Genomic DNA, 12,955 nt, shown 5'->3' on the forward strand with positions numbered 1-12,955 from the left:
CAAGGTGTGGTGCAGGGTTAACGGCTGGACTTGATCCCAGAGGTATTTTCCAACCTAGTTGATTCTGTGACTTTTGGCCATTGTTACTTCTTCCTCTCCTCTCCTCCCCACCCCACCACCAGATTCACACCAGCAACTTGTAGGAAGGTGAGAAGAAAGGAGAGGATCTAAAGCAACACCAACATAGCTCAGAAATCACACGGCTTTTTTGAATAGCTAAGAAAGGACAGAGTTCATAGCATGATTTACTCAACAGAACAGAGGATCAAATAGGCAGGATCAGCATTTTAAGAGGCCTTCAGGTTGCCGAAAATCCCATATAACAGGATTTGCTAAAGTGTCTAAGTTAGAATCAAAAAATGGTTTGGGTTGGAAGGGACCTTAAAGCTCATCCAGTGCCATCCCCTGCCACAGGCAGGGACACCTTCCACTATCCCAGGTTGCTCCAAGCCCCGTCCAACCTGGCCTTGGGCACTTGCAGGGATGAGGCAGCCACAGCTTCTCTGGGCACCCTGTGCCGGGGCCTCATCACGCTCCTAGGGAAGAATTCCTTCCTAATAACTAACAAAAATCTACCTTCTGTCAGTTTGAAGCCATCCCCCCTCGTCCTGCCCCTCCATGCCCTTGTCCACGTCCCTCTCCAATTCTCATGGAGTCGCTTTAGGCACTGAATGATGTTCTAAAGTCTCCCTGCTGCCTCCTCCTCTCCAGGCTGAACAATCTTCCAATTTTCCCAGCTTTTCTGCCCAGCAGAGATGCTCCATCCCTCTGATCATCTTCCTGGCCTCCTCTGCACTTGCTCCAACAGCTCCATGTCCTTCCTGTGCTGGGGACCCCAGATCTGGACACTGTTCCAGGTGGGATCTCATGAGAGTAGAGTAGAGGGGGAGAAGCACCTCCCTTGCCCAAAGCTCTCCCAAAATTGACCCAGTTGGAAAGCCAGGACGCAGAGCTTTGTCAGGAGGGTGATGATCAAGGGTAGTTTGATGACCCTGAAGATTTCAAACTTCCCTGCTGGATGCAGCAGCTCACTCTACAAAAAAAGCCCTGCTCTGACCTGCATTTAGGGGCTGTATGTTTTGTTGCCCTTTTTCAGGGTTAAAGTGTTAAAGGAATCAGCCACATTAAAAACCACAAAAATACTAAAAAAAAAAAAAAAAAAAAAAAAAAAAGGCTTCAGCAAGTTGCTGAACCCTTTTAACAGGGAAATTTTATTTTTATATTTAAATGAACATTTCCCTCTGCTGTATCAATAATCAAAAGCTGGCCTTGGGGAACTGTGCTTGCTTTTGATAGCAACACTTTGAGAACAGATCTTGTCCTGTACAACAATTCAGTGGACTGGGCTATCTTTCAAGACTGCAGAGTATTTCTTTTTAAAGCTCCAAGAAAAAACTGCTTCTTTTAAATAATCAGCTGTTTTAAAGGCAGAAGGGGGTGGTGGTCAGCTGGATGCAGGGCATGGACACGATTTGCCAAACATTCAAGTCAATACAAGGACCTTTGAGTGGTTTTCACAGTTTTTGTAAAAAGTAAATAAGCTCTGCTTGTAACAAGAGCCAGTTCCTTTCTGTCCTTGTGTAATCACATCCTGAAACATTGATGCTGGAAATCTGTTAACAAATTGCAGTTTTTAAGGGGAAGGCAAGAAAAGTATGTGAATTATTACAGGGAATTCAGGAATGTACCTTGGCACAAATGCTGTTCATGGCAAAACTTGCAACTCTTCAAAGGAATATGATGATAAAGGATGAGCTGTTGTACAGACTAGATAAGGAAAAGAGTTATTTATATCGCTGAAAAAAATTGTCCACGTGGCTGCCCCAACCCTGGAAGTGTTCAAGGTCAGGTTGGATGGCACTTGCAGCAACCTGGGATAATGGAAGGTGTCCCTGCCCACAGCAGGGAGGTTGGAATGAGATGAGATTTAAGGTCCCTTCAAACCCAAGCTATTCAGTGATTCTATAAAATTGGTAAGAAAGTACAGGAGAGATTCAATGTGCACTCAAGCCAGGAATTACTTCAGTAGTTTTGTCCCAGTCCTGGGACAAATGTTTTAATTCTTGGGCATTTGCACAGAGATCAAATTCATATATATTTTTATTATTGTTATTATTTACTGTTATTAATTAAATCAATCAATATGTATTATTCCAGGAATCCTCAAATTAGTTGTTTTCTGGTGGAACCATTTAAATTTTCTAAGACTTTTGTGCAAATCCAATCTAGGATTAAATATTTTTCTGAACTTAAATGTGGAAAAGTTTTCAGAACTTCTGAAATAAGTTAATTTGTATGATTCAAACCTCTGATTTTTTTCCCTCTATTTCTTCACAGATTTCTCCAATCAGGAAACTTTTTTGAAAACAAACAACCTTTGCCCCTACTTTCCTTTAGCAAGAACTATTTTAGAAGTAAATTCACTAGAAAAAAAATCAGCCCAAGTTTTAATTTCTAACTAAAAAAGAAGCATGAGCACAAAAAGGTGAAAAGTTAAGACAATATGAAAGACATTGAAGAAGTGGGGAAAATGCAAAAATAGTAGGTAAAAAAAAGTTGATTGATTTGATTCAGAAATCTCTCCCTGATAAGACTCCCAGGAGGAATAATAAACCCTGTCTCTGAGGCACTCACAATTAAATTGGACTAAAAACCACAGTGAAAATAAGCAAACAGTCAGTAAAAGGACTTCATGACTTTCTCCAGTGGCAGCCAAAACTAAGAAAAGGAGAAAGAAGAAAAGTAATCATAGGAGGATTTGCAGTGGTAGTAGTAGTAGCAGTAGCAGTATTATATCATTGAAGATGCATTTTTTTATCAGTGAAGAGCTGAGCACAATTTGATACTCAGGGAAAGAGGAGAAGGAAAGAAACACATATGGGGTTGTCCAGTCCCTCTCGAGTTTGTTGGTTCTCTGGTTGAGGGTTACACTGAGGTGAGGAAAAGCAAAGCAAAGTTCAACCAGACAAGACAAGACTCTCCTATTGCTCCCAGAATGACTTGTTTCAAGCCAAGGCATTTCTTGATTTGAAACAAGTCATTCTGGGAGCAATAAAACTGATGAAATTAGTTTAATTTCACTTTTTTCCTCCTTCTAAGTCTCCTTACTTTCTCCAAAAGATCTGTCCTCCCCATCTCCTGGGATGCTACAGGTCATTACCAGTGCACAGTGTGGCTTTGGACACTCGGCCAGTTGTACAGACCAAGGCAGAATTCTGCCCTCTGTCTCCTCAACAGGAAAATAACTTCTTTCTTCCTAACACTGATTTTCTCAAAGCTGACAAGGATTTTCTTAAAAAACCCAGACCTTATGAAATCTAGGTCAAATTAAAAAGCTGGTGAGGGAGAAGTGTGACAGACTGAGAGAGAGGTATTGCAGCTGTGTAGACCTTTTTATTTTTTAATTAATTTTAGTTGGAAACTTCTAGTTTTTATATTTTTAAACAAGTTTTAAAAATTGTGCAGTTCGTGTCCTGCTGTCTTTGTACAGTGAATGCCAGTTGGTTTTTCCCCCCTCGATTCAGGGTATCCAGAGCTCCCTCTGGTGAATCAACACCAGGTGTGATGTAAGGATCAGGTCACGATGAGGATCAAACCTCTGCAACTCCGCTGAAATACCTGGACTGTGGCAAGATGCAGCAGCCAGGAGTGGGTCCACCATGTACAGCAGATCATGGGCAATGCCTTGCCATGCTATTCTAATTCTCTATTTACTAAATAACTTCTGGAAGGCTTTGTTCAACTTGTTCCAGTATCTAAAGGGGGGTTACGAGAAGCCTGGAGAGGAATTTTTCACATGGGTATGGAGTGATAGGACAAGGGGGAATGGCTCCAAACTGAGGAAGGGGAGATTCAGATGGGAGATCAGGGAGAAATTCTTCCCTGTGAGGGTGGGGAGGCACAGGGTGCCCAGAGAAGCTGTGGCTGCCCCATCCCTGGAAGTTTCCAAGGCCAGGTTGGACAGGGCTTGGAGCAACCTGGGATGGTGGAAGGTGTCCCTGCCCATGGCAGGGGGTGGAACAAGACAACCTTTGAGGTCCCTTCCAAACTAAATCCTCCAATCATTCATGTGTTTATTCTTTAATTCAGACATCCCACTTACTCCTAGAAGTAAGTGCTCTGCACGAATAAATCCTCACTGCTCCATCAAAGGCAAAAGTTACAAGTTATACTCCTGGACAACCTAGCCTTGGATTTGCAAAGCATAAGCACCCTTGCACACCCTGCTGAATTTACTCCCTGACTTTTTACTCATGAAACTGCTTGGAGGAAAACAAAGCAGAAAAAAAAAATAAAGAAAAAGAGAAGAAGAAAAAAAAGAAGGAGAAAAGCAGAAAAAAGAAGACTTCTGCTTTTCATAATGCCTAATCTTTTTCCCATTGGCATCCACCAGATGTTGCTTTGGATCAGAAGATAAATATTAAAACCTAAGAAGGAACAAAGCAGGCTGTTTACAAGATGGATTTTCTGATGTCTCTCAAACACTTTAAAAAGGCAGGAGGGAAGCGGGGGGGGGGGGGGGGGGGGGGGGGTGGGACTGGAGATTTTTGATAGGCACAAGGAATGAATTCCACAACCCAGCGGAGCTCTCTAGTGGTCTCAAGGCCAAACTGCTCTATTGAGAATTAGGAATTTGCTCCTTCAGTCCATCATTTGGCAGGGGACAATTCTGCAAAAGGTGGAATAATATGTGGGGGATGTTATTCGTGGATGGACCCACTCGGCTGTTGGAGAGACACGGCACTAACCTGGCAAAGAGTCCAGCAAAACGCCCCTGGGGTGGGGTGTCCCCACAGACGTAGAGGTAGGACACAGATCCTCTCTGCTGGGAGGTGCCCACCGTGACTTGGATGTCACATTCAATGAAGGTGGCCCTGTCCTCTTGGCAGTTGGCAGAAAAGTGTGTCAGACCACAGAGAACAGCCAAAGGGGCTGCAAGACAGGAGGGGGAAAAGAATAACCCAACGCAGCCTAAACACCACTGACACAGAGTATATTTTAACTACTGAGAGGCGTCATTGCAGAAGGTGTCCCTGCCCATGGAACTAAATGAACTTTAAGGTCCTTTCCAACCCAAACCATTCCATGATCCTTTGACTCCTGATGTGCACCCAGCCTCTCTTTAGGTGCATCCTTTTTGAGGATAATTAGGTCTCCGTGCAGCTCCTTCAGCCCCGCTTGCTTCGTGTGAGCAAGGTGTAACCTCCCTTGTGCCCTGAGAGTCAGGGTGGTCTTTGGGATCAAACTGCTCTGTCCAGAAGGAGATGAAATAAGGAATTAAATACAAGCATGGACATTTCTTCTGGGAGAGCTAGACCATGGTTTACAGTTCAGGAATACGGCAGAAACCTTTTACCAAGGAAATGTGACAACATCTATCATAAGTCTGAAATCCAGGAATGGGTTAGAGGAAGCATTGACACCACTTGAAGGGCTCTTGGGCAACTGGTGGGAACTGGGATCTCTCACCTTGCTTTGTAGCTGAGTGTGACTTGAGATGTGGTCCAAGTTTAACTCCATGGATGAGATAAAAATCATAATGGGAGCAGCTGTTTTGAGGTGTATTTAAAGAACAAGTGGTGTGAACACCTGGAAGAATTTTTGTTGTTGTTGTTCAGCACTGGAACGCAATTCCCTGGGAGGTGGTGGGGTCACCAACCCTGGAGGTGTTCAGGGGAGGCCGGGACATGGCACTCAGTGCTTTGGTCTGGGTGACAAGGTGGGGATCAGTCACAGGTTGGACTCAATGTTCTTGGAGGTTTTTTCCAACCTAAGTGATTCAGTGAAATTCTGTGAGCAGAAATTAGATTTTCCTATTCTAAATCCAGACAAAAATGCTAAAAAACACCAATATTACGAACTGTCACTGAAGTTCAGATTCAGTTGAAATATTTGGGTTTAACAATTTAAAAAAGGAGTCCTTTAAGCTTTAAACCATGACAGACATTAAAACTGTTTCTCTCAAAACCCTGACTTTTGGACAATATTCATTAATCCTGAACAAACCAAATAGTTGTAATGAACTCCTTAAAGGGTCTGTGGACAGTATAACAGAGTGCACTCTAGCATCCAAGAGTATTTCTCAAGCTTCAGAAATCCAATCAATGGGAATTTATCAAGACAGGGTTTTTTCCTATTTGCTTTTGTGAGTTCCAGTTTCTTCCAAAGGTACCTTGTTTGCTGGGGAAGTGTCATTGTCAATGAATATCTTGTCTCCTAAGCAATTCTAAAAAATGGGGGTTGAAATTGTAGCAATATGAAAATGCTCTATTTCCTGTATTAAAATATTTAGCACATTTTGCTAAAAATTATTATTTCATATGGGGTATTTCTGAAGAGTTTATAACTGTTTAATGTTTCAGGTGTTTTTGAAATATTAAAACCTATCATTCCATCTGCTCTGAACTTCAGAGAGAGAGTTTACATTTCACTATTTTTCTTCTCTGGTTTTAGAAAGAGAAAATAAAGTTACCACATGCTCACAAATTTTGCAATTTGCTTAATCCCTTTCCTTCCCCAAATCCAGTGGCAATTTTATGCTTGGCATCCAGACAGAGCCAAACACAATCCCTTCCTTGAAGACCTACATCTAAGACAGGTAAGAGGCAGGGAAGCCGAAAAGTATGATGGCTATATTTTGTTTTTATTGTCCAAAAATTCTGTCTAGAGCTACCTCAGGTATTCTATGGCTCCCACAAAAGCCTTAGGTCTTTCCTGACATTCCAAGGGCATCTTAAGCAGCACTAAAGATCTGTGTTTTGATAAGTAAATAGCATTCAAGAGGACGAAATGCTGCAAAGATCATGCGTTTGCAACAACCTGCAGCAGAACCCAATTCATCACACGAAGGTTTTGGTTTTCTTTTGTGGTCTTGAAAAGAACATTGCAGCTTTCTTATGTGGAAAACCTTATGTGGAAAATGTTGAACTCTATTTTGGGATGAATGTTGGAAACTACTCATAGAATCTCCGGATGTAACTCTTTTCCTCGACATTTTGCTACTGCCAAAGAACTTGCCTTGCTCATGTAGGTCACCAGAAGGTGTTTCCCACACAGCCCTGAGAGCTCAGCACAAGAACAGTCTGGCACTTTTTAAAAAAATCCAAAATGTGGAAATTGGGCGTTTCTGCTGTGCTCCAGTGCCCTCATCCCAATGTTATCATGCCTGTAGGGACATGAGTCCTGGTATCCTACCAACAGCTGAAATAATTTTTAACTCAGACCAGGCAAACAAAGGTATTAATTTATAAAACCTACGTTTTAGAACATGGCTACAAAGGATTGTAAAGAGATCAGTGGAAGCAAAATCCAAGCAGACTCTACTTAATCTGCAGACCCCAGAATCAAACTTAGAATTGCTTTGTCTCAAGTAGAAGGAGGGAAAAATCTCATCTCCACACTGCACATCTCCTGTCCATCAGATGGAGATATCACTCTAAGACATGATGTTCTTTTCCCATTCCTTCCTTGGGGCTTTCCAAGGTCCTCATATTTCCCTTCTCCCAGAGGTTTTAATATCTTTATTCATTTAGGAGGAAGTCTTGTCCTTTCCCTTCCCGTTCCTCTGACCATGAAATACAAACAGCCCTTGGTATTATTGGTGCCATTATTTCCTACCATAACAGCAGCAAAAAATATCAACTAAAGATTTCAACACACTTTTGGCACATCCTAAAAGGATATTCTGCCTGTTCTGGGACACAGTTCTTCTCCCTGCTTAATTGGTTAGTGTTCAAACCCCAGAATGAAGCTGCTTTAGGCTTTATACTCCCTATAAAGATCAAACCTGCAATCCCATGGCTGGGATGAATGCACTCAGCTCATTACAGCTTCTCTTTTGAGATCAGACACTATGGCAGCCAAATCTCTGCATGGTGGTAATGGCTTAGGGACTGACTACCCCCAGCCCTGGCTTTGAGGGATACCCTGGCTTAATCCAGGATCCTGGGATGCTCAGCACAAAGGCTTTGTTCTGGGTCACTGTTTAATAACAACTGCTGGACATGTGATGAGGCTAAAACCTCCAGGAGGCTCCAAGGGCAGCTGGGGGTTGATTGAAGAACTGCCCAAGGAGTCCCAGTGCCAAATCTCACATCCCCAGTCAGCCACCCCTCACAAAATGGACTGTGGAGCACAACGTCAACATGTGCTTAGTGGGGAAGACAAAGAATTTTTAAAAAAAAGGTAATAAAAGGGAGAGGAAAAAGAGACCTGTTAAGGTCATCAAGTCCCACCTCTGCCTATGAAGAATTGCTCCCTGTGAGACATTCATTTCACACAGCCAGGTTTCAGAAGTCCCAAGAGGTGACTTTCAAGCATCTATTCCCTGCCTGATAGATCTCACTGTCAGAACATTCCTGCCATGTAATCAATATGCTTTATTCCCCTCTCTTAACTTCATTTCTGGATTTGAAAGACAGAAGGGACCATTTGGATCCTTTGGTTTGGTGTCCACAATGAACACCAGAGGTCCTGGCTTCTACTGAGGTCTCAATTGCCCCACCACCACAACAGGCTCTCTTCATATCTTCTGCATTTGCTCATGCAAATCCCCACATTTCCCTGGCTCTATTCCCCGTTGTCCTGGCTCAGTGAACCTCCTTGTTACAACCAAAACTCATTCCTCTCTCTCCTCTTGCCCCATTCAAAGAGCTCCACCAAACCACATCTCTCATCTTTAAACCAGTCACATTTCTAGCCTCTAATCTACATTCTCCTCCCTAAACATCCACTTTTACCCGTGGAGTCTAGTTAATGGCAGGTCCAGGACTCACTAACAAAGAACTGTTACATCACAACCCTAAAGTCAGACCTGTTATTCCAAGCATGCTCATGCAACCAGGCAAATCAGGCTCTGCTTTTACTCTGATGGATCTCCTTTAAAAGGTGTTTTCCTTACCCTCACCTTTATGTCAAACATAAAATCTCCAGGACTGGCTTCCTGCAAAATTATTTATGGTACCTACACTAATATCACCTGAGAGGAATAATCACTTCTTTTCTCATCTGCCTCAAGCTTCCTGCCAGTTTTCCCATCTTTCACAGGAGACCAACTCAGTCCCACAGACATTAACTACATGTTCTTTAAATTTAACCTGAGTTGAACAGAATCTACAGCTGCATTTTCACTCGTGCAGTGGCACAAGCAACAAAGCAAGAACGAGAGAAGGGGAGGACTTTCAGGATCATAGAATAATTTTGGTTGGAAAAGTCCTCTAAGACTGGGCCCAACCACTCCCCCAGCACTGCCAAACCCACCACTAAATCATGTCCTCCAGTGCCACAGCTACACAGCTTTTGGACTCTTCCAGGCAAGGTAATCAAGCCACTTATATCTTTACATTTAAAGACTCATGGGTCAAGTTTGGGCTTTTTTCATTTGGTTTTGTTTTTCCTTGAAGTCGGTGGGGTTTTGTTAATTTTGTTTAATTTTCTTTTTTTTTTTTTTAAGCTTTAAGGCTGAAAATCAAATTTTAGCTCTGTTCTGAATTGATTTTTCTGCATCTTGCAAAAGACAACAGTTTCCATGAAAGAGTCCAGTCCTGCATTCCCATTCCTTGTGCTCTGGAGTGAGCAGGTCTCAGTAACATGCTCCTGCCAGTGATCAAACCAAAACCTCGCTGCGACCCGGCTCAACACCCATTCCTAAGGAAATCCCTGTGGGGAAGGCTTATGGATGGATCCTGCTGAGCCTGGCAGTTCCTAATCTCTTAGAAAACTTCTTGCTCAAAGGGAAAGAAGTCACATTTCCTACCTGCAGAGCCTTGCCCTATGGATTGGATCACGAGAGAGTTACACGGACCGGTTGGGGATTCCCACGTGGACATCTCTAATCTCAAACAAGCCAGACACAACATGACCCAGCATTGAGATCCCGGGGCAGCCACTGCCACCTGACATCCCCCAGTGCCAGAGGAGAGGGAGTTCTGCTTCACAGCCCTCAGTAACAGAAGAAATGCAGCTTAAACTCTTCACATCAGCCAGTTCTGAGCTGGGAAAGGTCAGACAAGCATCCAACTTGGACACAACACTGAGGGGCCCTGGGGCACCACAGACCTCCCCTTTCCATTCCTTCACAGTCCTACATCTCTGGAGTTTCTTTACCACCTCTCCCATGTGGATGAGGCAGTGCAAGAAGGGTCTGAACCCTGGATGTGCTAGCGCCAAGTGGCAAAATTCCCCAGGTAAACAGCACAATGTAAACCATGAAGTGAGACTGGACTAACTGCACTTAAACCATCCATTCATGCCCTAAACATGGTGAGGGGCAGGGTTAAATCCTTAAATATTAAAAAAAAAAGTCCTTAAATATTAAGCATTAAGTGGAAGAGTATCTGGAAGGCATCTTACTCTATATACAGATTCACCCATGCCAGATGTAGACGTACACAGGCTGAAATACAACTGTCTCAGGGAGCACAAATAGCCTGACAAACACAGATTTGACCAGCCTGAAAAGGATTTTTGTCTTTTTAAGGCAAGGGGGAAAAAAAAGATATTTGCTTTTAAATATTTAATTAGCAAATATTTTGCAACTGGACTGGTGAAACTGGCAAGGCTGCAAAACCCAGGGCAGGAGAGAGAGGGTGAGGCAATGCTTCCTTTGCATTTCCTCTCCAGACACACAACCAGCGATCAGCATTCACTTGCTGACATCTAGTGACAGGAACAAGCATCGTGGTCCTGCCTGTAAAATTGTTGTCCCCAGGCTCCCTCTGCCAGCAACCACTCAGTGAGTTCTGGACACAGTGTGAATCAATGTGATTAAATTTTACTATGTCAGTCTCCCTGCAGTTACCAGGGTGCCCCGTTTTGTGCTTTATTTTTTTTCCAGCACGCCAGCACCATGTCTTTTTCTATTTAAAACAACAAGCAGTTTTGTGGGCTGAGCCTGGGCCTCATTTAAAACAAAGAAAACTGAGCTCTTTATGTCCTCTTGGTGTCTCTTTTTGAGTGCTTGTGGTTGGGTTTTAAAGCCCCTTTTTTTTTTTTTTCCCTTCCATTTTTCTTAGTATTCCTCATGGCAGGGGGATTGGAACCAGAGGGCCTTTAAGGTTCCTTCCAACCAAACTCTTTCTGGGATTCTATCAAAGGAACTGTTCAAAATGGCAGGAGTAAATTCAGAATTTGGGAATAAGTGAGGATGAAGAGAACACCTGGATGCCTCCTATCCCAGTCCTTGTTCAAAAGAATGTTAGATTTCACATTAGAGTGGTTTCTTGGCAAATAATTTATTCAACTTCTATTTTGGAGGATGGATATTCCACACATCTTTGAACAAACCCATGGAAATTTACCCTGATGGACACTCTCACTTGCCACTTTTCTTTCAAGTCCACAAAAGATAAGAGGTAATGGATCTCTGGTCACATGGATATTGGATGTCTGGACAGCCTCAGAACAGCAAATATTTCTGCAGACCTCCAGATGTTCTCTGACTTCAGAGCTATGAAGGGGCTGAAATGTTAAACTTCTGAGTGTTGGAATCCCTGAGTCATGGCATCATCTAGGTTGGAAAAGATCTCCACGATTGCAGAGTCCAACCTTTGACCAATCCTTATCGTGTCACCTAGACCAGAGCAGTGAGTGCCACATCCAGTCGTTCCTTGGACACCTCCAGGGAGGGGGACTCCACTGAGGAGTCAAGCACCAAGGTGAATACTCCATGTTTAGAATTTCAGGAATGGGACATGGCTCAAATGAGATTTAAAAGTCTTAAATCCTGCTTTTTCAGATATGAGAAGCCTAATTCTGAGCTTTCAGTAGGAAAAAGAGGAAACATATCTTGTCCCAAGAAATGCTCATTTTGAAGAGTTAGCTCCAAAATTCAGGTGGGGTTATTTCCCTCTTTGAGAGATGTGGAAATCATCATTCCATGCTGCCTCTTACCAGTTAAGGAAGGTGCTCTGGTCATGATGGATGATCCCATCCTCCTCTCAAGGAAGTCAAATCCTCATCTCCAGCTTCCCAAAGGTATGAACTGGCCCTGGTACGTCATTTGTTCACCCTTCCAGTCATTCAGCCTTTTCCTTCCACATCTTTACCCCACTGAGGCCATCCCACCATGCAGCCAAAACACAAAATGTGTGAGGCCACAGAATCAAAGAATTGTTGAAGTTGGAAAAGACCTTTAAGATCACCATGTCCAACCATCATCTCACCAGTGCCATGTTCACCACTAAGCCATTCCCCAGATGTTACATCCACACAATTGTTTAGCTCTTCCAAGGATGATGACTCCACCGCTTCCTTGGGCACTGTCTTCCAATGCTTGAAAACACTTTATGTGAAAAAATTTTTCTAATATATGAACTGAAACTTCCCTGGTGCAACTTGAGACCGTTTCCTCAGAAGAAAAAGCATTTAAGGGAGTTTAATTCATTAAGATGATCATGATGTCTAAGAGGTGCTTGGGTACCCAACGCTGCAGCCCATATGTGTATTTCATGTGGGGCAGCTCTGCCAAGGAATAACTGCTGTGAGGAAATGTTGATGTTGTGCAAGTGTGGCTACAGGCACACCGTGGATCTAGCCCAACATCCATGGCCACTGACACAAAAACACACCCTGACACCATCTGTCCTCAGACTGAGTTGAAAAACCAGAAGTCATGGAATCATGGAATCCTTATGGTTGGAAAAGACCTCCAACATCATCAAGTCCAAACTTTATCAATGCTGTGTTAATTCCTCTCCTGTCTCCAGTGCTGCTCTCTGTTCCCCTGGGATGAGATACACTAGGATTCTCCCTTTTGGGTCAAGATTTTAGGGGATATTTTTAACACAATGACAGTTCTTGAGTTTTAACTGACCTCGTGGGCGTGGGGCAAGGCAGCTCAGCTCAGTCACTGTCATGTTGCCCAAGAGTTCACAGCTGGTGCCACAAATTGTGACCAAAGTCTTCCCTGGGGAAAACCCAGTTCCATGCAAGTAAACTGGTCCTCCATTCAAGCCAC

The 12,955-nt window shown here is 43.2% G+C and overlaps 1 protein-coding gene across 12 annotated transcripts in view; it reads right to left on the reverse strand.

The window, feature by feature from the left end:
- The window catches only part of PKHD1 (PKHD1 ciliary IPT domain containing fibrocystin/polyductin), a 252,139-nt gene that overhangs the window by 198,217 nt on the left and 40,967 nt on the right, over window positions 1-12,955 (reverse strand). For all 12 annotated transcript variants that reach the window (XM_069011802.1, XM_069011801.1, XM_069011797.1 and 9 more), the window contains 2 exons: window positions 12,812-12,955; window positions 4,749-4,932 (listed from right to left, as the gene is read on the reverse strand). In XM_069011802.1, the coding sequence (XP_068867903.1) occupies window positions 4,749-4,932; window positions 12,812-12,955 (328 nt within the window). The remainder of the gene's footprint in view (window positions 1-4,748; window positions 4,933-12,811) is intronic.

The sequence above is a fragment of the Aphelocoma coerulescens genome, chromosome 3 (assembly GCF_041296385.1).
Source record: "Aphelocoma coerulescens isolate FSJ_1873_10779 chromosome 3, UR_Acoe_1.0, whole genome shotgun sequence".
NCBI lineage: Eukaryota > Metazoa > Chordata > Aves > Passeriformes > Corvidae > Aphelocoma > Aphelocoma coerulescens.